Source organism: Oncorhynchus kisutch, linkage group LG13 (assembly GCF_002021735.2).
Source record: "Oncorhynchus kisutch isolate 150728-3 linkage group LG13, Okis_V2, whole genome shotgun sequence".
In the NCBI taxonomy this organism is placed as follows: Eukaryota; Metazoa; Chordata; class Actinopteri; order Salmoniformes; family Salmonidae; genus Oncorhynchus; species Oncorhynchus kisutch.
The window spans coordinates 44,713,112-44,736,738 of record NC_034186.2 but is presented as its reverse complement, the minus strand read 5'-3'; the positions used below and the strand labels follow the sequence as shown (position 1 = coordinate 44,736,738).

Here is a 23,627-nt window from a genome sequence, read left to right as displayed (position 1 = left end):
TGAGCTTCACTGAGACGGTTTCTGACAGTTTGCGCAGAAATTCTTCAGTTGTGCAAACCTACAGTTTCATCAGCTGTCTGGTTGGACGTACTGCCAAATTCTCAAAAACAACATTGGAGGCGGCTTATGGTAGAGAATTTTCTGGCAACCGCTCTGGTGGCCTTTCCTGCAGTCAGCATGCCAATTGCACGCTTCCTCAAAACGGCACATTTTAGAGTGGCCTTTTATTGCCCCCAGCACAAGGTGCACCTGTGTAACAATCATGCGTTTAATCAGCTTCTTGATATGCCACACCTGTCAGGTGGATGGATTATCTTGTGAAAGGAGATTTTCACTATTTAAAAAGAAAAATGTATTTCATCTTTATTTAACAAGGCAAGTCAGATAAGAACAAATTCTTATTTACAATGGCGGCCTACCAAAAGGCAAAAGACCACCTGCGGGGACAGAGCTGGGATTAAAAATATATATAATATATATATAGGACAAAACACACAACACGACAAGAGAGACAACACAACACTACATAAAGAGAGACCTAAGACAACAACATATCAAGGCAGCAACACATGACAACACAGCATGGTAGCAACACAACATGACAACAACATGGTTGAAAAACAGCATTGTAGCAGCACAAAACATGTTACAAACATTTTTGGGCACAGAAAACAGCACAAAGGGCAAGAAGGTAGAGACAACAGTACATCACGCAAAGCAGCCACAACTGTCAGTAATAGTGTCCATGATTGAGTCTTTGAATGAAAAGATTGAGATAAAACTGTCCAGTTTGAGTGTTTGTTGCAGCTCGTTCCAGTCGCAAGCTGCAGCGAACTGAAAAGAGGAGCGACCCAGTGATATGTGTGCTTTGGGGACCTTTAACAGAATGTGACTCGCAGAACAGGTGGTGTATGTGGAGGATGAGGGCCTAAGAGGGTTTTTATAAATAAGCATCAACCAGTGGGTCTTGTGACGGGTATACAGAGATGACCCGTTTACAGAGGAGTATAGAGTGCAGTGATGTGTCCTATAAGGAGCATTGGTAGCAAATATGATGGCCGAATGGTAAAAAAACATCATTTCGAGAGCACCCTCACCTGCTAATCTTTAAATGATGTATCCGTAATCTATCATGGGTAGAATGGTCATCTGAATCAGGGTTAGATTGGCAGCTGGGGTGAAAGAGGAGCGATTACGATAGAGGAAACCAAGTCTAGATTTAACTTCAGCCTGCAGCTTTGATATGTGCTGAGAGAAGGACAGTGTACTGTCTTTCTGTCTTTAAAAAAATAATTATACTCCCAAATACTTGTACCTCAAGCTCGAAACCCTCAGAGGTAGTAATCACACGTGTGGGGAGAGGGACATTCTTCTTACCAAACCACATGACCTTTGTTTTGGAGGTGTTCAGAACAAGGTTAAGGGTAGAGAAAGCTTGTTGGTCACTAAGAAAGCTTTGTTGTAACAGGGATGTAAACACATTTTGAGAGAAATTAGCTTTTTGTGCATATGGAAAATATCTGGGATCTTTAATTTCAGCTGATGAAAAATGAGACCAACAATTCACATGTTTACTGCATTTATATATTTTTTCGGTAGAGAATATTGCACAGTCCAGGTTGGATCTGATTTATCTGTAGGGAAACTGTGCAATGTGAGCATTGTGCTTACAGGGGAAAAAATAACGAAATGGAATTCAAATAATTGAACCGAAGAAGGTCAATTAGTTGTTTAAAAAACGAAAAATAACTCCGGTAATAGCTCAGCACTACCAGCTAGACTAGAGGGCCTGCGGCAGGGTCATGATGTATTCAATTCTTCCCTCAGTGAACTCCGTGGCCAATCAATGACCATCAATTGATCAAATAACAAGTAGAAGATAAATACATGTTTGCCACAGTAGCTTATCTTAAGTGCAGTGGCCCCTATCAAAATTTTCACTTTTATTTCCACCTAAATCAACAATAAATCCACCGTAAAGGCTATGCACCTTTAAATATAGCGGAGGCGTTTTAGTGGAAGTGTTTTAGCTAGTAGCGGATTGGACAAACGGCTTCTGTCCCCTCCATAAGTCGCTATAGTGGCGGGAGATGTCATGTGCGCTGTCTATAGGTAAACAAACAACTTGATCGGAGTATTGCGTGAACAACAATAGTGAACATTGTTGTTGATTGTGGATAATATATCCACTAGTAGCTAGTTTAACTTGCCAACTATACGGACCAAAGCGGGGAGAGAATTTGTTATTATGAGCAGGCTTCGATCAGCGATGCAGAAGAGGAAGAGAGTTGCGCTGGACAAAACCGAGTCGTCGTCAGCAAAACCATTGGGGAAAAGAGCGAATGCAACTGTGAAACAAGGTAGGCCTACACGTTGGGACTTTTGTCTCACTAGTCAAAAAAGTTACAAAAAAATATTTGAACAGAGAATATCAGCAACATATTTGAATACGTTAGGACAACGGTGGAGACTCCTGGCACAAGTTATGCAACATGCCTCTCCCCCTCTCCTAATCTTTCTCTGTGCATTCACTCTCAGTCTTCCATCTTTATTTCGAGATGTGTCTCAGTCATTTCTCTCAATCTTTGTCTCCTAGTCTCTCTTTCTCTCTGCCCTGAGTCTCTATTGACTATTGATGAATTTGAGTGATTGCCACAACCAAACATGTGATTTCACAATGGCATGCTGTAACGTTTTCCCTCCCCTCAGAGCCCGATGAGACTGCAGCGTCTACATACCATTCATTCCATGATCCTGCTGACATTACACTCTTTAGGACACGCATCCTTTACTGGTATGACCAGGGGAAGAGAGAGTTACCCTGGAGAACTGTGGTAAAGAGAATTATATAATATATTTTCCCATTACGGTTTCATTGATGCCTTACACGCACAACAAGGCATGACCATGATGATTGAGTGTGTACGAATGTACTCCCTTATACCATTGGAACGTCTGTTAGAATATTTATTAGATATTTTGCAGGATGAAATCTCTTGAGATGCACCATCTCATTTTCGATAGTGTCCAAATATTATAATGACTCATGAATATAATCCATAATTTGACATATGGTATATGAAATTTACATCGGTGGGCTATTTTAGCAGTATTCGTTTCCTCCCTCTCAACTCGGGGTAAAGTGGCCGTACCACGGCTCGAACCCGGGGCCCTCTGCCTCACTAACACACGTAACCGCCCTCCCTGACAACTTAACCAACCACCTGTTGGCTTCAATTTGACAGGACTGTTGACGGCATTTCAAGCTAGCTGTGGAATGAGTTCTTATTTCCATTACATACAGAACTGCTTAGCTGGAATAAATGTTACTTTTCACTTAATGTTTCCTTAATAGGCTCTGACAGAACCGGACATCAACATCAGGACATATGCAGGTAAGACGCTGCGTGCTCAACTCTCGTATAATAATAACTAGTGGGCCTTTTGTGTTATCCTAAATTGACCTGGTTTCCTCTCTAGTTTGGGTCTCAGAAATCATGCTACAGCAGACCCAGGTTGCCACTGTGATCGACTACTACAATAAGTGGATGAAGGTGGGCCAGTCCGTCGGGTCTCGTATGAAGTCTAAACTTGATTTAAGCAGACTTGGTAATCACAGAAACAATGCATTTGGTTTCATCTCTTCTCCTTGCGTTTTTTTGTTTGTTGCCTCATTCTTTTCCAGCGGTGGCCAACAGTACAGGGTCTTGCAGCGGCTACGTTGGAGGTGATTACAATGAATGCAAATGAGGGTCTGTGAGGTTGAAAATGCCTGTGTGCTCTGACCACCTTGTCATCAATGATCATCTTTTTTTTTTATCCGCACAGGAAGTCAATCAGATGTGGGCTGGGCTTGGGTACTACTCCCGGGGAAAGAGACTTCAGGAAGGAGCTCAGAAGGTCTGTGTCTATGGCATATATTATTTACAGTATGTCCTGGCTCAAGCGAGGCTTACCACCACACCAACGGGACACGTCTATGACAAGTGGAGAGCTGTCTTTGGTTTATGTTGTCGACTGCCTCTGCCTCTCTCAAAAACAGGATTTTATCTTTGATGTTAGGTGTCTGTTGAGTTGGGGACATGGATGGGAAATGTACTTTTTTGGTGGCTGCCCACATTTTTACCAGCCACTATTTTGAATGAAGACAAATCTCAGAAAACGCATGCGCAATGTTTTGTAATTTTAAAACAACACACAAACACGCTGTTGATTTCTTGGATGTGATGTTTGGATTGAACTGGGTGACCATCTGCCAATGTGACTGGTAAGAGTAGACATTGTTCTAGCCAATGCCAAAATCGACAAGCTGGTGACATGTACTGTGTTGCTTGAACTATTGAGCGCCTGTTCTCTGTCTATAGTGACTTCTGAGTGTGTTGTTTTTGTCCTGTCTGGCTGTGATTTGTACTACAGGTGGTAGCAGAGCTGGGGGGAGAGATGCCCAGGACGGTTGAGGCTCTGCTGAAGCAGCTGCCTGGAGTGGGCCGCTACACCGCCGCAGCTGTGGGCTCCATCGCGCTGGGCCAGGTCAGAGCTCTCTCTATACGTGCGCATGCTCACACACAACTTAACATTTTTTTATTTTTTTTTAAACCCTCCCTCTTTGGCATCATCGTTCACTGACATGACCTGTGACCTCTGTTGCCCAGGTGACGGGAGCTGTTGATGGGAATGTGATCCGGGTCCTGTGTCGGGTGCGGGCTATAGGGGCCGACAGTACAAGCCCAGCAGTGACTGAAGCTCTATGGTGAGGTTGAACTCATAGTTGAAGTGAGGAAGAAAAAAAAAGTTTTTCTAATGGTGATTCTTCAGTGGATATTTAACATCTGTCCAGTGCACTGTAGGTTGGTGGCACCTTAATTGGGGAGAACGGGCTTGTGGTAATGACGGGAGTGGAATCAGTGGAATGGTATCAAGTACATTAAACACACGGTTTCCAGGTGTTTGATGCCATTCCATTTGTTCCGTTCAGTCCATTATTATGAGCTGTCCTCCCCTCTGCAGCCTCCACTGGTCCAGTGGGGGTCATCTATGTTTAATACAAGCTGTTACAATGAAGACATAGTTGACCAATCCCAACACCTAAATCATCATACTCAGTCTCTTGTTGTTGACTTGATGCGTATTCTTATAGATACTGTATGGTTCCCTTGGTAATTGTTTTTAAGGATTCATTGTTCCTCTGTGTGTATTCTAGGAGTACCGCCAACACGTTGGTGTCCCAAGAGAGACCAGGGGACTTTAACCAGGCCATGATGGAGCTGGGGGCGAGGGTGTGCACCCCTAAAGGCCCCCAGTGCCACCAGTGTCCCATACAGACTCTCTGCCACTCCTACAGGAAGGTACCACACTGAAGTCATCAACCTTAATAATGAGACCAATAGGCATTTGCCTATTCCAGACCAGTGGTGATGAGTCTCCAGTGCATATGTCGCTACTGTGTTAGTGTCTCTCTCTCTCTCTCTCTCTGTGCAGGTTAGCGTCAAACGAGAGGAGAACTCAACAAAGCTTCTGGGTAAATTGAACAGGGTACCTGCATCTCTGCCAGATGTAGAGGATTGTGGTAAGTGTTTATTTAATTTTTTTCCTTTTCGTTGTTTCAAAGGTTGGGGCATATAAGGATGGTAGTCATATACCTGGTATTTTGAATACGGTTATTAAAGCATATTTGATAGAAATATTTATTGTTGTCTACAAGTCTTTGTAACAGATACTCTAGCTCCCGGTATGTGTGTGCCTCCTTGACGTCGCCAAATAATTATCGCGCAACGTGTAAACACTTCCTGACTCCTCCCCTAACTTTGTCCTCCTAACTTTGACCCCCCCCCCCTCCAGTGACCTCAGGAACATGTAACCTGTGCCCCACGGAACCCTGGGACAGCCAACTGGGCGTTCTGAACTTCCCCAGGAAGCCGGTGAAGAAAGCTCCTCGTGTGGAGCGCACACTCACCTGTGTGGCGTCCCGACCAGGAGCAGGAGGAGATGTCGAGTACCTGCTCACCCAAAGGCCGAGCAAAGGTCAGCTGCCCTTTAATATAGGCTGTGTCTTAAATGGCACCCTAGTCCCTATCAGGGCTCTAAAGAGTGAAGATTTTTGGTTGCATATGCTCCTAAATATTTAGCAGTGCGACTTGGAATTTCTATTTGGGAGCACCAGTGCCCCTAGAAGAAAAAACAACAACTTCTAGATAATAATTAATTGTTGTATTGATTAGGCTTCGCTGGACCTTTCTTGTTTCCGAGTGCCCTAGAGAAAGAAGTGCAGATTTGTTAGTGCCATGGTGGCCCCATTTACTACAGAGGAAACATCTAGTTTCTAGATAAAAAAAAAAGATAATGAGGCCTCATTTCTAAATGTTTCTTATGCACATTTTCCGCCTCAAATCATGAGTGCGCCAGTTAACGCAAAGTTGCCACTTAGAAATTGGCACTTGCCGTGAGAATGTGCTTGTCCTCCCGCAAACTTTAGACCATGAGTACGCACAGTTTCTAGTGGTTGAAGTCTGAAGCATTGCAAGAAGCCAAAAGTAGCTTAGTAGTAGCCTTGTGGAAATGGGGAATATATGATAAAGGTCTTATTCATATCAAAAGAACAGGTAGGTCTAGCTAAATATAATGACTAGATGCAATCATTAGCCGTTAGTGAGACGAGATCTATTTATCTTTGCATTCTAAAATAATTAGAAATAGGCCTATATTTCCTATAATTTCTTTCTTTTCATTGCTAAATAACTTCCTCACCTTTTCTGACTGATGGTTTCATAGACGACTCACGAAATAGCCTGTAGGCCAAAAACAAGTTAGGACAGGCTACTATTTGTCCCATTTCTCTTTTAGTTGGTCCCACTTTACAGTAGTAAATAAATGAGCTATTTCAAGCAGCCTATTTTGCTCTATGCGATCAGAAGCGCAGTTTAACGGTAGAATATGGGGTTCACCTTTTCCGTTGGCGTTTGTAGGCTACGTCTGAATACTGTAAAGTGCCATTTCTTGTGTAGACAATATTTAATTTATGAACATAACAGATATCATAACCATTCCTCACCTTTTCTGGCCATGACGAGTTCATATTCGCGAAGTAGCCATCAATATTGTAGTACCCGAGACCACATATTGGGTGTCTTGTCTCTGTGAGATACCAGCGGAGTAAAATTGTTAGTCTTTATATCTATTATAAGCATGTTAGTACAGTGGCAAACCTATTGGACCCAGGCCTTCAGTGTGTGACAGGTTAGTACAGTGGTGAACCTATTGGACCTAGGCCTTCAGTGTGTGGCAGGTTAGTACAGTGGCGAACCTATTGGACCTAGGCCTTCAGTGTGTGACAGGTTAGTACAGTGGCAAACCTATTGGACTGCAGTATGTGACATGACCTATTGGACCTCAGTGTGTGACAGGTTAGTACAGTGGCGAACCTATTGGACCTAGGCCTTCAGTGTGTGACAGGCTCGTGATGCTGAAAGAACAACAACCATAATACCAGCGCACTCACGTAGGAGAGTTCACCTTTTGTCAAACACAAAGGGCCAGTGGTGTATTGGAGGCTATACGCAGGCCGTATACCCAGTTTTTGTTTCAGTGAGCTTTGCTTCTACTCACTTCTTAATCCCCACTGATCCACATCAAAGCAGCGTGGTGGAGGTATAGGACTTATCGATTATGTAGTACAATAGAGAAATCAAGAGCACACAGCTCTCAACTGGTTGTCTCACGGAGCAGCTCACAGAAGAATGACATCAGTAGCCATTAGGGTAGGTAGGAAAAACGTTTCAACTTATGATATTTTCCAGTAAATGCTAACTAAGTCTTGGTTAGCAGACTAATTCATGAACACGCTGTTTGCATGAACATTTTCTAAAAGCTTTCCCCCAAAAACTTCCCAGATAAACTTTGACTGAAAAGTAGGTCGACCCGACATAATGGTGTCATGCTAATTTGTATCAATGGGGAGGGCATTTATTTTTGCTCAATTGAATTAAAGGGCAACATCACCCTCCAAAAATATATTTTGGGGGATTTTTACAAGACCTCAAAAAATGGTCTCCTGAATGCATCTTGTGAAAATATGAAAGATCTACAGGAACACCTGTTAAAAAAAAAACATAGGAAAATATAGGATTTTTCACACAGGGCACCTTTCCTTCACCGGGCAGTATACCCACACCAGAGTCACACACAACCTGATTTTAAAGGATAAGCAGGCCCTTCACTCAGACATAATTATCCAGTAGGTCCCAATCATAAGAATACCAAGACACAACCATTAGGCCAAGCATTTGCCAATCGAAATGTACAACTATTACTTCCCATTGCAAAAAAAAAAAACTTTTCACGCTTAGCCCACAAAGTAACCGGTGATCCAAAATGTTAAATGCCACAATGATTCGCACACAAGTTATTTTCAAAGAGATGGCAGGCAACAGCGAGTGAGCTGCAATAAAAAAACACAGTTCCACCTACCAGATGAGGATAATTTGAAACTTAACTTCTTGTTGAAAGTTATTCTTGAAAAGGGAGAAGCTAACAAATGAGCAACAACATCTTCGGTAACACCTGCTGCAGCTGCTGCGAACTAGCCTACAAAAAAGCTAGCTAGCTAGGACCGTCGGAGAACTACTGCTCGCTATTGCGCAGTAACTTTAAAGTTGGGAGCACCAGTGCTACCAATGAAAATGGTTAGTTTAGAGCCCTGGTCCTTACATTCAATATATCGTGAATAGGGTACCATTTGGGACAGGGCTCTAGTATAGCACTAAAACACACCTTCCAAGCATTTTAATTTCGCACCATCCCTGTTGTTTTTTCATGATGTTTTGTGCCGTTGTACAGCTCCAAGGTGGGTGTATTTACTATATCTTTACCATTGTTTTCACTAACATATTTATCAAAGGTAACCTTTTTATTATCAGTTGGGAATTTTGAGCACACTCATTAACTGTCTTGTCTGCTTGCCTTTTTCCTTCCTTCTTTACTTCCTTGTAGGACTTTTGGCTGGTATGTGGGAGTTCCCTAGCCTGCTCCTGGAGGGGGAGAATTCTGAGATGAAACAGAGGGGGGCGCTGTGTGCTGGGGTGGAGAGATTGTTGGGAGTTCGGCTGGACAACGGGCTGCTCCAGTATGTGGGGGAGGTATGTACAGGAGAACAGGGCCTACTGTTATGTTTTGCCTATCAGGGACATTAAAGAATATGTCCCAAATTGCACCCTATTGTCCCATAGTTCCTATGAGTATTATTATACATTTCCCTGTCAAAATTCTGAACAAATGACTTGTTATTCGGACTCCTGTCATTCTAAGTTTGTATTAGTATGCTAAGCTAGGCTTCTCCCTAAGTCATTGCAATTGACTGTTGGTGTTTTTCTACTGTACAGGTGGTTCATATCTTCTCCCACATCCACCAGACATATGTTGTGTACAGCCTGTGTTTGAATGTCTCTGGAGAGGGAGGGAAAGCCCAGAGTACTACACGCTGGCTCACTAGACCTTCCCTGCAGGAAGCTGCTGTATCCACTGGAGTGAAGAAGGTTAGTAATCGTAACTTGCTATGATCTACTGTGTGTTTGTGTGTGCGCTAACACTAATAGTGGTTAACATGATCTTTTACCACTAAGATTGTACCCCACACATACAATTATCTGAAAGGTCCCTCAGTCGAGTAGTGAAATTCAAGCACAGGTTCAACCAGAAAGACCAGGGAGGTTTTCCAATGCCTCGCAAGAAGCCCCTACAATGAAAAAATATCAGTTTACAAGCTTCAGTAAAACTGCATTAACTGCGGTATTTGGGATGTAACTGCCGTTACACTGCAACATTTCTACAGTACATTTTTTATTTATTTTGGATGCAGTTTTTGCAGCAAACTGCAGTTATACTGCTCTCTGATTGCAATCTTTTTTCGTAAGGGAGGGCACTGATTGTTAGTAAACAAAGTAGATACTGAATATCCCTTTGAGCATGGAGAAGTTATTAATTACACTTTTGGATGGTGTATCAATACACCCAGTCACTACAAAGATACAGGCATCCTCACTAACTCAGTTGCCAGAGAGGAAGGGATCCGCTTAGCGATTTCACCATGAGGCCAATGGTGATCGTTTTAAACGGTTACAGAGTTTATTGGCTGTGATAGGTAGTAAACTGAGGATGGATCAACAAAATTGTAGTTACTCCACAATACTCACCTAAATTACAGAGTGAAAAGAAGGAAGCCTTTACAGAATACAAATATTCCAAAACATGCATCCTGTTTGCAACAAGACACTAAAGTAGTTCTGCAAAAATAAATGTGGTAAAGAAACTATATTTATGTCCTGAATACAAAGAATGTTTGAAGCAAATCCAACACAACACATGACTGAGTACCACACTTGATATTTTCAAGCATGGTGGTGGCTGCATCACGTTATGGGTATGCTTGTCATCGGCAAGAACTGCAGAGTTTTTCAGAATAAAAATAAACAGAATGGAGCTAAGCACAGGCAAAATCCTAGAGGAAAACCTGGTTCAGTCTATTTTCCAACAGACACTGGAAGACATTTGCCTTTTAGCAGAACAATATCCTAAAACACAAGGCCAAATCTACATTGCTTTGATTACCAAGACGACATGGCATGTTCCTGAATGGCGTAGTTAGTTTTTACTTACATCTGCTTGAAAATCAACCTGGTCTCAGAGCATTTTGAATTATTCTGTATGTAAATCCATGTCGTATGGTATGTATTAATTTGTGGATGTCCATCACCTATTTCGTATGATATGTTACGAATGGCAATTTTTTTATTATATGTTAGGTATTTGCAAACTTAGAAAATGTTATGGATTTGCAAAATGTACTATATGTTACGAATTGTAGCTAGGTGGCTAATGTTAGCTAGCTGGCAAGGGTTAGCTAACATCCTAAGTAGTTGCAAAGTAGCTAAAAAGTAGTAAGTAGTTGCTAATTAATTAAAATGCTGATGTTGTCCGTGATGAGCTTCAAACTCGCAACCTTCAGGTTGCTAGACGTTCGCTTTATATGCCCTCCCATTATTTTTCATTAATTCTTTAAAAAACATATTTTTTAAAATCTTCCACTTTTGACGTTCAAGTATTTTGTGTAGATCGTCGACAAAAAAATGACATCCATCTTAATTCCACTTTGTAACTCAACAAAATCAAGGGGTGTGAGTACTTTTGGAAGGCATTGTTGGTTCACATTTCACAAATGGAGTGAAATATGTTGTGCAATTAATATAGCCATATGTCTACTGCACATAGGAGTTAGCTTTTCTATTGCATGTACTTTGGTCCATAAACCACTCCTTATCTGAAAATATAATTGAACTCAAGACTCACTCACCTTCACTCTATGACACAACATTGGACTTGGTCTCTGCCTCTATGCCTCGGTCTCTACTTCTTAAAGGCCCAATTCAGCCATTTTATATCAAATCATTTCTGCACCTTATTTCCATTAATTTCTCAAGCCAGAATTTAGCTCGTACTGTCTGGAAGTGGTCTGAGTGAGGAGGGGAAAACTGAAAATTAGCGGTTTAGAACTTTGTTATTTGTCTATTAACTAATTCACTACATGGTGATGTAACCATGGAAAGCCGAAACTCCCGGCCAATGCAAACCTGCTGCTTAGAAGGTCCTGTGAAGATTGTATTTTCAACCAGGAAATATCACTGATACATAAAAAAAAAACACGTTTACACGTTTAAAACACAGAAAAGACAGCATTTTTGGTGCGCCGAGTCTAACGTTCAGAAAGAAATTAGAACTCATTTTAAATCTGTAGCTGCTAATATTTCAGATGATGGAGAGCTATTCTGTTTGATCTGTCTGGATATAGTGAAGGATCTACTTCCTGTAGACACAGCTACTGTGTATTAGTGACATCTGGAATCAGGATGATCGGAAACGTGTCTACAGCTGCTCCCATTGCAGACCTTCACCCCAAGGCCTGCTCGGAAGGAAAAATAAAATGTTGGCGGAATTAGTGGAGAAACTGAAGAAGACAGGACTCCAAGCTGCTCTTCTTGCTCACTGTTAGCTGGACATAAACAAAACAAGTCACACAATAAAGTAACAATAATAATGAGGCTATATACAGGTGGTACCGGTACTGAGTCAATAAAAAAATATATATATTTAACCTATATTTAACCAGTTCTGCTAGTTGGGAACAAGTTCTCATTTGCAACTGCGACCTGGCCAAGATAAAGCAAAGCAGTTCACAACAACAACAAGCACAACAAAGAGTTACACATGGAATAAACAAACAGATTCAATAATACAGTTGAAAAAGTCTAATACAGCATGTGCAAATGAGGTAGGATAAGTGAGGTAAAGCAATAAATAGGCAATGGTGGCGAAGTAATTACAATATAGCAATTAAACACTGGAATGGTACATGTGCAGAAGATGAATGTGCAAGTAGAGATACTGGGGTGCAAAGGAGCAAGATAAATAAATAAATAAATAAATGAATACAGTATGGGGATGAGGTAGTTGGATGGGCTATATTACAGATGGGCTATGTACAGGTGCAGTGATCTGTGAGCTGCTCTGACAGCTGGTGAGGGAGATAAGAGTCTCCAGCTTCAGTGATTTGTGCAGTTCGTTCCAGTCACTGGCAGCAGAGAACTGGAAGGAAGGCGGTCAAAGGAAAAATTGGCTTTGGGGGATGACCAATGAGATATACCTGCTGGAGCGCGTGCTACAGGTGGGTGCTGCTATGGTGACCAGTGAGCCGAGATAAGGTGGGGCTTTACCTAGCAGATACTTGTAGATGACCTGGAGCCAGTGGGTTTGGTGACGAGTATGAAGCGAAGGCCAGCCAACGAGAGCGTACAGGTCGCAGTGGTTGGTAGTATATGGGACTTTGGTGACAAAACAGATGGAAATGTGATAGACTGCATCCAATTTGTTGTGTAGAGTGTTGGAGGCTATTTTATAAATCACATCGTCGAGGATCGGTAGGATGGTCAGTTTTACGAGGGTATGTTTGGCAGCATGAGTGAAGGATGCTGTGTTGCGAAATAGGAAGCCTATTCTAGATTTAATTTTGGATTGGAGATGCTTAATGTGAGTTTGGAAGGGGATGTGCGGGGATACAGGTTTTTGAGGTAATTTGTGCATGTAGGTAGGGGTAAAGTGACTATTGCTGCTCCAGTTTCAACTGTTCTGCCTTCGGCTATGGAACCCTGACCTGTTCAACGGACGTGCTACCTGTCCCAGACCTGCTGTTTTCAACTCTCTAGAGACAGCAGGAGCGGTAGAGATACTCATAATGATCAGCTATGAAAAGCCAACTGACATTTACTCCTGAGGTGCTGACTTGCTGCACCCTCGACAACTACTGTGATATTATTATTTGACCATGCTGGTCATCTATGAACATTTGAACATCTTGGCCATGTTCTGTTGTAATCTCCACCCGGCACAGCCAGAACAGGATTGGCCACCCCTCATAGCCTGGTTCCTCTAGGTTTCTTCCTAGGTTTGGGCCTTTCTAGGGAGTTTTTCCTAGCCACCGTGCTTCTACACCTGCATTGCTTGCTGTTTTGGGGTTTTAGGCTGGGTTTCTGTACTGCACTTTGAGATATCAGCTGATGTAAGAAGGGCTATATAAATACATTTGATTTGATATTGCGTCGATAATAAACAGCGAGTAGCAGCAGTGTAAAAACAAAAAGGGGGGGGGTCAATGCAAATAGTCCGGGTGGCCATTTTATTCATTGTTCAGCAGCCTTATGGCTTGGGGGTAGAAGCTAAGGAGCCTTTTGGACCTAGACTTCGGTGACTGGAGTCTTTGACAATTCTTTGGACTTTCCTCTGACACCGCCTAATATATAGGTCCTGGATGGCAGGAATCTTGGCCCCAGTGATGTACTGGGCTGTGCGCACTACCCTCTGTAGCGCCTTGCGGTCGGATGCCGAGCAGTTGTCAAACTAGGCGGTGATGCAACCGGTCAGGACGCTCTCGATGGTGTAGCTGTAGAACTTTTTGAGGGGGAACTATGCCTGGGGAACTATGCCAAATATTTGTTTTTCTCCTGAGGGGGGTAATGTGTTGTCATGCACTATTCACGACTGTCTTGGTGTGTTTGGGCCATGATAGTTTTTTGGTGATGTGGACACCAAGGAACTTGAAATTCTCGATCCCGCTTCACTACAGCTCCGTCGATGTGGATGGGTGCATGTTCAGCCCACCTTCTCCTGTAGTCTACGATCAACTCCTTGGTCTTGCTCACGTTGAGGGAGAGGTTGTTGTCCTGGCACCACACTACCAGGTCTCTGATCTCCTCCCTATAGGCTGTCTCATCGTTGTTGGTGATCAGGCCTGCCACCGTTATCGTCAGTAAACTAAATGATGGTGTTGGAGTCGTGCTTGGCCACGCAGTCGTGGGTGAACAGGGAGTACAGGAAAGGATAAAGCACGCACCCCTGAGGGGCCCCAGTGTTAAGGATCGGCGTGGCAGACGTGTTGTTGCCTACTCTTACCACCTGGGGTGTGGCCTGTCAGGAAGTCCAGGATCCAGTTGCAGAGGGAGGTGTTTAGTCCCAGGGTCCTTAGCTTAGTGATGAGCTTTGTGGGCACTATGGTGTTGAACACTGAGCTGTAGTCAATGAACAGCATTCTCACTGTGACCCTCCTGTGTTTCACCTCGCACCACCATTAACAGATGTTGTAGTCTTGGGAAAGCAAAGAGTTCTGTCTGTCGGAACTGAAGCAGCAGGCAGAGAGCTATTGTAAGAAGGGAGTGGTGGTAATAACCATGGCAGTACAAGCTGTGAAATCTGTCCAAAAGGAATTGTGAAGAAAATTTTACTCTTGAGTACTAATCAACGGTTTGTGTTGCATTTTACTTTCACAGTTGGCTGAACTCGCATTTGATTTGTCTACAGCTGGCTTCTTTTCAGTATTATATTTGTACCACCAGTTATCCATTAACTGGTGTGTGTAACTCCTCCCTTAATTAACACATGTCTATGTAGGCCTACTTTGTTGGTTTAACTAGTTTTATTTCATTCAGCATCCTTTTTGGATTTGTAAAGATTGTATTCAAATTAAACATGCACTCAGTGAACAAAACATTAAGAACATTAACACCTTCCTACTGTTGAGTTTGCACTCCTTTTTGCCCTCAGAACAGCCTCAATTCATCGCGTCATGGACTCTACAAGGTGTCAAAAGTGTTCCACAGGGATGCTGGCCCATGTTGACTTTAAATGATTCCCACAGTTGTGTCAAGTTGGCTGGATGTCCTTTGGGTGGTGGACCATTTCTTGATACACATGGGATACTGTTGTGGGAAAGACCCAGCAGCGTTGCAGTTCTTGACACAAACCAGTTCCCCCTCTGAATGGCACACATACACAATCCATGTCTCTATTGCCTCAAGACTTAAACATACTTTTACCTGTCTCCTCCCCCACCTCCACTGATTTTGAAGTGGATTTAACAAGTGACATTAATAAGGGATCACCTGGATTCACCTGCTCAGTCTTTCATGGAAAGAGCATGTTCATAATGTTTTGTACACTATTATTTTTATTATGACATAGTAGTACAAAATAAAAACATTTTAAATAAATAAAACCATTTTAATTTCAAATTAATAAAATTGTCAGACTTCAGTCACTGATTTCTTTGCTCCCACACGGCAAGCGATACCCGGAGCTCCAAGTCTAGGACCAAAAGGCTCCGCAACAGCTTCTACCCTCAAGCCACAAGACTGCTGAACAATTAATAAAATCGCCACCGGACAATTTACATTGACACCCCCCTTTGTACACTGCTGCTACTCACTGTTTATTATCTATGCATAGTCACTTCACCCCCACCTACATGTACAAATTACCTCAACTAACCTGTACCCCCGCACACTGACTCGGTACCGGTGCCCCCTGTACATAGCCTCGTTGTTCTTATTGTATCACTTTTTATTTTAGTCTACTTGGTAAATATTTAGTTAACTCTTCTTGAACTGCACTGTTGGTTAAGGGCTTGTAAGTAAGCATTTCACGGTAAAGTCTATACTTGTTGTATTTGGCGTATATGACAAAGTTTGATTTGAATTTGCCATTGTATCATATTTTCTGATATTTACAATAAGGATTACGGTTCCTAAGTGAAACATGTTCCTTTTGTCTCATTTTCTTCAACTCAATTTGGAATAAAACAGTGCACCCACTGAATCGATAGGGAAACTCAGGAGAACATAGTTTCCTCTGTACTCTGGATTTGAACTAACTAGCGCCCATGCAGTTTTTTCAATTTTATATTCAAATCATCACTGTATGTCTAATAAATCATTGTGCTTATTTCATGAAAACAACTCGCAACATATTTATTTGTATTTCCCTTACCCTCCTTTTGCCATTGAAATTCTGTTGGATCGTGTTGGCATGATGCTACAAATGTTCATATATTTATATGCATATCCCTGATTGATGGATGTATCCTCTTCAAAGTGGAGACATATGCAAATAAATGTTTTTCGTCATTGGTCAGAATAATCCAATCAGATTTGATGTCATGCTGTGGGCCAAAAACTCCGTCCCACCTGAAATAAACTATAATAAATTAAAAATAAATGTACACTAAAAGGGCATTATCATAATTTTCTACATTTCAGAGCGTTATGGAAATATCTAAGAAAAACAGGAAATCATTTTTTGGGGGTGCACTGCCCTTTTAAAATGAAAAACAAACAAACATCTAAACTGTGTAGAAATTATAACGGACCCTACATTTAGCTCACTAATAATCACCAAAATTAAAGCTAGACAGTCAGAGTATCTGAAATTGCAGAAAAGATAGATAGAGGACTATCTTTTGAAAATTTGGACAGCGAGGAAATATAACCCTCTTTTTGGGGGAACCCTCCGGACCTCGTTGAAGACCGACTGAGGCCCAAGGTACAACATTTTGATTGACACCCTTGATCTAGTGTGTGCGTACGTGTGTGCACGCAGTGTTTTCTGATTTAGCACTGTTAAGGTGAGCAAGAATAGTCATGCGTCATTTATCTCTTGCAGATCATGAAGCTGTACGACACTATGGAGGATCAAGAGGGACAAGCTACCAAGGTATTTCACTACATCACATTCATTAGCAGGACACCCTTATCCAGAGCGAATATGATTATACTGTACTGCTATACAGTACTTTCTGAATTTATACCTGAAATCCTTCTGCATTGACACCTAGACTAAATGACCCATTGATAACCCATACTGATGCCAGTGGTAACTCTTCTCTGTTCTTGTCTCTGTCCGGATGGGAAACAGAAGAAGGCTACTAAGAGTCATGGACAGCACAAGTCTAAAAAGCTCAAAGACAATGCAACAAACAGCGGGACCAGACAGCTGTCACTCAGTTCCTTCTTCAAGAGCCCAAAACAAGAAACTTGATCAATTTATACTTACTCACAATGAATAACAATGCCGTTTTTTTATTTTATTTAAAGCTGATCAAGTACCATACAAGGACTACTACTGTGCCTTGCTGTCTGGATAACTGCCACAAGGTTATGAGTGGAATACATTAAGAGCAAAAAGTGTGTCATTGAGTTGAATGCTGAATACAATTTTAAACATTTTTTTTTTTTTAAATAACAAATTGCAACAGTGGCCTCCTATACAGTTGAAGTCGGAAGTTTAAATACAACTCAGCCAAGTATATTTAAACTCAGTTTTGAACAATTCCTGACATTTAATCCTAGAAAAGAAATCCCTGTTTTAGGTCAGTTAGGATCACCACTTTATTTTAAGAATGCGAAATGTCAGAATAATAGTAGAGAGAGGGATTTATTTCAGCTTTTATTTCTTTCATCACATTCCCAGTGGGTCAGAATTTTACATACCCTCAATTAGTATTTGGTAGCAATGTCTTTAAATAATTTAATCTTGGGTCAAGCGTTTCAGGTAGCCTTCCACAAGTTTCCAACAATAAGATGGGTGAATCTTGGCCCATTCCTCCAGACAGAGATGGTGTAACTGAGTCAGGTTTGTAGGCCTCCTTGCTCGCACATGCCTTTTCAGCCCACAAATGGTCTATTGGATTGAGGTCAGGGCTTTGTGATGGCCACTCCAATACATTGCCTTTGTTGTCCTTAAGCCATTTTGCCACATCTTGGAAGTATGCTTGGGGACATTGTCCACTTGAAAGACCCATTTGCGACCAAGCTTTAACTTCCTGACTGATGTCTTGAGATGTTGCTTCAATATATCCACATCATTTTCATACCTCATGATGCCATCTATTTTGTGGAGTGCACCAGTCCCTCATGCAGCAAAGCACCCCCACAACATGATGCTGCCACCCCTGTGCTTCCCGGTTGGGATGGTGTTCTTTGGCTTGCAAGTATCCCCCTTTTTCCTCCAACCATAACGATGGTATTATGGCCAAACAGTTCTGTTTTTGTTTTATCAGACCAGAGGAAATTTCCCCCAAAAGTACAATCTTTGTCCCCATGTGCAGTTGCAAACAGTAGTCTGGCTTTTTATGGCCACTGAGCGGCCTTTCAGGTTATGTCGATATAGGACTCATTTTACTGTGGATATAGATACTTTTGTATCCGTTTCCTCCAGCATCTTCACAAGGTCCTTTGCTGTTGTTCTGGGATTGATTTGCACTTTTCGCACTAAAGTACGTTTATCTCTAGGAGACAGAACTCGTCTCCTTCCTGAGCGGTATGATGGCTGCGTGTTCCCATGGTGTTTATACTTGCATACTATTGTTTGTACAGATGAACGTGGTACCGTCAGGCATTTGGAAATTGCTCCCAAGGATGATCCAGATATCTTTTGATTTCCCCATGATGTCAAGCAAAGAGGCCCTGAGTTTGAAGGTAGACCTTGAAATACATCCACAGGTACACCTCCAATTTACTCAAATTATGTCAATTAGCCTATCGGAAGCTTCTAATACCATTAGACATCGTTTTCTGGAATTTTCCAAGATGTTTTAAAGGCACAGTCAACTTAGTGTATGTAAACTTCTGACCCACTGGAATTGTGATACAGTGAAATACTCTGTCTGTAAACAATTGTTGGAAAAATGACGTGTCATGCACAAAGTAGATGTCCTAACCGACTTGCCAAAACTAGTTTGTTAACAAGAAATGTGTGGAGTGGTTGAAAAATAAGTTTTAATGACTCCACCCTATGTGTATGTAAACTTCTGACTTCAACTGTATGTTGCATAAAATATGCTTTGTTCATTTAACCTCTATCGTATGATATATTTAGGTGATAATGCACGAGAAGCTGATGTTTGGAGGTGGGGTCAATATCACAAAACCATACCATTTGGACCATGCAGCATTTGTATTCCTTTTTATGGAAATATTAGACTTGTATTGAAACATGTTGGCTAAGCTCCAGCACTTAGATAATTATAAACCCATTATCAGTGAATCACCCATATGATAAGTCCACCCTGTTATGGACATGCACGTAACTGTCTTTATTTACTTTCGTTGGACTATTTTAATGATGTTTACATTTTTCATAAAGCCATTGTGTAACCTTGTCAACCCTGTTCATTTGTTCTGGTCAAATTTTAAAGAAATAAGTTTTGTATAAGTTTTATATAAAACTTCATCTAATTTGCACCTTATCTTTCTAAATTGAGACGGGAATTAATTCTATTTTATCCAAGTTTATAATTATGTGGTGTTGCCCGTTTTTTTTTTTTAACCAGGAAGGGCTCATTGAGATTTAAAATCTCTTTTTCAAGAGCGTCCTGGCCAAGATAGGCAGCACCAAGTCATTACAAAAATTACAGACAAACAAGAAAAACTACAAGTAATCGAGTAAAAACCATAGAATTCACAAGAGTATAACAACAACAAAAAATCCACTTGGAAGAAAAATATATTACACAAATTCTTTATATTTGACAATGTAACTGAATTAATTTGAAAAAGATGCCAAGATAACAGGGTGCACAGCTATAACGGGACAGAACATAAATTAAACACTGAATACTGAATAGACATAACATAGTAATACATGTAGTAACAACATTGGAACTGCTATTTAGTTACATATTCATTGTGGAAAAACAACATAAAAAATACATTGCCCCTACAAAAATCATTGGAATTAGCATTAGAACACATTCCTGCCCCTCTTCCTCTCGCGCTCACCCTCATTCCATCTCTCCCCCCTTTCACCCCAAATGCTCTTCCAAGTGGATTTTTCCATCTGCACAGAGCGTTTATTAACAGCCTGTGGCTCTGGCATCAGACAAATGATCTGTCCATCAGAGTACCAACAAACATTTTCCTTTGGACTTGGCCAGAAGGATTTGTTGATGCCATTCCGGTGCATGCACTTCACCTCAAATTTCTGCAGCAACGCACTGGCTATGGGGTATCCTTTTTGAATTTCTTCCTTTCTGTACGCTGCACTCTGTCACTGAGTCCTTCTTCCCTGTCTCTTAATCTTTCCTCCATTTCTCACACTCTTTCTCTAGATACTCTTTCCTTCTTTCTGGGTCAGCAGTACATCATTCTCTGTATTGCCGCTGTCTTTCAGCTGCACTAGAAGGAGTTGCCATTCCTTCAGAACGACCTGATTTCAACTGATATTTATTTATTCTTAAAATACTATACATGCTATATATACACTAATTATGTGATACAATTTCTGAAGAAAAACATATTTTGCAACCCATTACTGCAAGATATCAATTTCTCCACCCTGTTGAGTGCATGCCCACTCTGTTACGTGGACAATAACATTTTGAGCTAAAATTAGCAACTATGCTCCAAGTGATTGTGATGAAGCGAGTATAATGGTTGCCACTTGAAAAGGAATTTGCATTGTTTGACAAATATATTTTGAAATGATGAAATTCGATTAACATCTTTTGTAAATTTGCTTAACAGGGTGGACATGTTATGCTTTCCCACATCACATCACCAACACATAATGGATGAAAATGTAATCGTATGAAATCCAGGTTCACCACAGTTTTTTTCCTGCCAAGGAAGTGACATCATTTCCTGTTTGTGATGTCATTGTAGAAAATATATATTTTCTTAACGTGCCAGTAACCACAATGTAACAGGGTGGACAACGACTTTGAGGACGTACAGAAAATAGTCAATATTCTTATAAAAAGTGCAGCATTTTACATAAAGGCTATACATAGGATAACATTTAATTAAAACAATTATGAAATGTATATATACATTTTTAATGTATACATTTATTCCTAATTATTCTCGTTGAAGTTGATTGAGCAGCACTTAGGACATTTAAAACTTTCATCCTTCCACGGAAATAAAATCAAATTTAGTTTGAAGTCTGTCATTGCGCTTCTATTATCATGAAGGCATACACACATAAGGATCCTTTTTAAATTTCATCCAGTGTACATTGTTTTTATATACAATTTTGAATGATTTATATTGAGGACAGAAAATAACACTTATAATGATATTGTTTGTCTCGGGCCGGCAAACACCGGCTTCGGGGGCATTATTCATTTCATACATAATGATTTACATATTTTTATTCACTTTATTTGGATGAATACATTCATACTATTTCATCCTTCCATAATAAGTTGCAACAGTGGCCTCCTATATGGTGCATAAAATATGCTTTGGTGCATAAAACCTCTTGTCATGATATAATCAAAGATGCACATGCATTGAGGAGACTAAAGACATGTAGACGGACTAAAGCTGGAAGATCCACTGTATCTTTATTGTTGTTGATATCTAGCATACCATCATCTCCATCTTGAGCACAATAAAATCATTTAAACAAAACAGGATGTTGTTTATTTTTATGTAGCCTATTCGGCCCCCTTGAACTTTGCGACCTTTTGCCACATTTCAGGCTTCAAACATAAAGATATAAAACTGTATTTTTTTGTGAAGAATCAACAACAAGTGGGACACAATCATGAAGTGGAACGACATTAATTGGATATTTCAAACTTTTTTAACAAATCAAAAACTGAACAATTGTGCGTGCAAAATTATTCAGCCCCCTTAAGTTAATACTTTGTAGCGCCACCTTTTGCTGCGATTACAGCTGTAAGTCGCTTGGGGTATGTCTCTATCAGTTTTGCACATCGAGAGACTGACATTTTTTCCCATTCCTCCTTGCAAAACAGCTCGAGCTCAGTGAGGTTGGATGGAGAGCATTTGTGAACAGCAGTTTTCAGTTCTTTCCACAGATTCTCGATTGGATTCAGGTCTGGACTTTGACTTGGCCATTCTAACACCTGGATATGTTTATTTTTGAACCATTCCATTGTAGATTTTGCTTTATGTTTTGGATCATTGTCTTGTTGGAAGACAAATCTCCGTCCCAGTCTCAGGTCTTTTGCAGACTCCATCAGGTTTTCTTCCAGAATGGTCCTGTATTTGGCTCCATCCATCTTCCCATCAATTTTAACCATCTTCCCTGGCCCTGCTGAAGAAAAGCAGGCCCAAACCATGATGCTGCCACCACCATGTTTGACAGTGGGGATGATGTGTTCAGGGTGATGAGCTGTGTTGCTTTTACGCCAAACATAACGTTTTGCATTGTTGCCAAAAAGTTCAAATTTGGTTTCATCTGACCAGATCACCTTCTTCCACATGTTTGGTGTGTCTCCCAGGTGGCTTGTGGCAAACTTTAAACAACACTTTTTATGGATATCTTTAAGAAATGGCTTTCTTCTTGCCACTCTTCCATAAAGGCCAGATTTGTGCAATATACGACTGATTGTTGTCCTATGGACAGAGTCTCCCACCTCAGCTGTAGATCTCTGCAGTTCATCCAGAGTGATCATGGGCCTCTTGGCTGCATCTCTGATCAGTCTTTGTCACGACTTCTACCGAAGGTAACTCCTCTCCCTGTTCGGGCGGCGCTCGGCGTCGCCGGTCTACTAGCCGCTACCGATCCCTTTTTCTGGTTGTGTTGTCTGTGTTCCTTTTCACACCTGGTTTTCAATTGCTTTGATTTCTGTTGGTATATAGGGCACCTGTTACCTGCCGTAATTCGTGCAGGATTAGACTTGTGTATTGCGCTCGATTGTATTTGATGTTTGTTGTTTTTTCGCTATTACGCACGTGTATGTAAAGTGTCGGAACTGTGTTTGTTCCTCCGTGTGTTTGCACGAGTATTCGAGAGCGTAGTTTTGGGATTTTTTTCTGTGCCGTTTGTATTGGTGGACTATATTATTAAAACACGCTTCTCAGACATCCCTGCTCTCCTGCACCTGACTCCTACACCTCTCACCAAGACGCATGTTATCACAGTCTTCTCCTTGTATGAGCTGAAGGTTTAGAGGGACGGCCAGGTCTTGGTAGATTTGCAGTGGTCTGATACTCCTTCCATTTCAATATTATCGCTTGCACAGTGCTCCTTGGGATGTTTAAAGCATGGGAAATCTTTTTGTATCCAAATCCGGCTTTAAACTTCTTCACAACAGTATCTCGGACCTGCCTAGTGTGTTCCTTGTTCTTCATGATGCTCTCTGCGCTTTTAACGGACCTCTGAGACTATCACAGTGCAGGTGCAGTTATACGGAGACTTGATTACACACAGGTGGATTGTATTTATCATCATTAGTCATTTAGGTCAACATTGGATCATTCAGAGATACTCACTGAACTTCTGGA

The 23,627-nt window shown here is 41.2% G+C and overlaps 1 protein-coding gene across 3 annotated transcripts; it reads left to right on the top strand.

Moving 5' to 3' along the window:
* The first annotated feature begins 1,681 nt into the window (after positions 1 to 1,681).
* mutyh (mutY DNA glycosylase) lies at positions 1,682 to 17,663 on the top strand. 3 transcript variants are annotated; one of them, XM_031786359.1, is made up of 15 exons: positions 1,684 to 2,360; positions 2,710 to 2,834; positions 3,356 to 3,395; positions 3,481 to 3,554; positions 3,686 to 3,727; positions 3,829 to 3,900; positions 4,417 to 4,530; positions 4,653 to 4,750; positions 5,201 to 5,345; positions 5,479 to 5,566; positions 5,839 to 6,021; positions 8,986 to 9,131; positions 9,375 to 9,527; positions 17,032 to 17,082; positions 17,287 to 17,663. In XM_031786359.1, exons 1-15 carry the CDS (start codon positions 2,249 to 2,251, stop codon positions 17,404 to 17,406), a joined length of 1,563 nt encoding a protein of 520 aa, XP_031642219.1. In that variant the 5' UTR covers positions 1,684 to 2,248; the 3' UTR covers positions 17,407 to 17,663. The 3 variants fall into 3 exon arrangements, with proteins under 3 accessions (XP_031642220.1, XP_031642219.1, XP_020353102.1); XM_020497513.2 differs by having other exon boundaries at positions 1,704 to 2,360; positions 17,284 to 17,663; XM_031786360.1 differs by lacking the exons at positions 17,032 to 17,082; positions 17,287 to 17,663 and adding an exon at positions 15,139 to 15,711 and having other exon boundaries at positions 1,682 to 2,360.
* The last annotated feature ends 5,964 nt before the right edge of the window (positions 17,664 to 23,627 follow it).

Excerpts from the sequence above, each read along its gene's own strand:
- mutyh (XM_020497513.2), top strand. The coding sequence starts at position 2,249 with ATGAGCAGGCTTCGATCAGCGATGCAGAAGAGGAAGAGAGTTGCGCTG. Across the intron at positions 5,567-5,838 it reads GCCAGATGTAGAGGATTGTG|TGACCTCAGGAACATGTAAC; the intron begins GTAAGTGTTTAT and ends CCCCCCCTCCAG. Across the intron at positions 6,022-8,985 it reads CACCCAAAGGCCGAGCAAAG|GACTTTTGGCTGGTATGTGG; the intron begins GTCAGCTGCCCT and ends ACTTCCTTGTAG.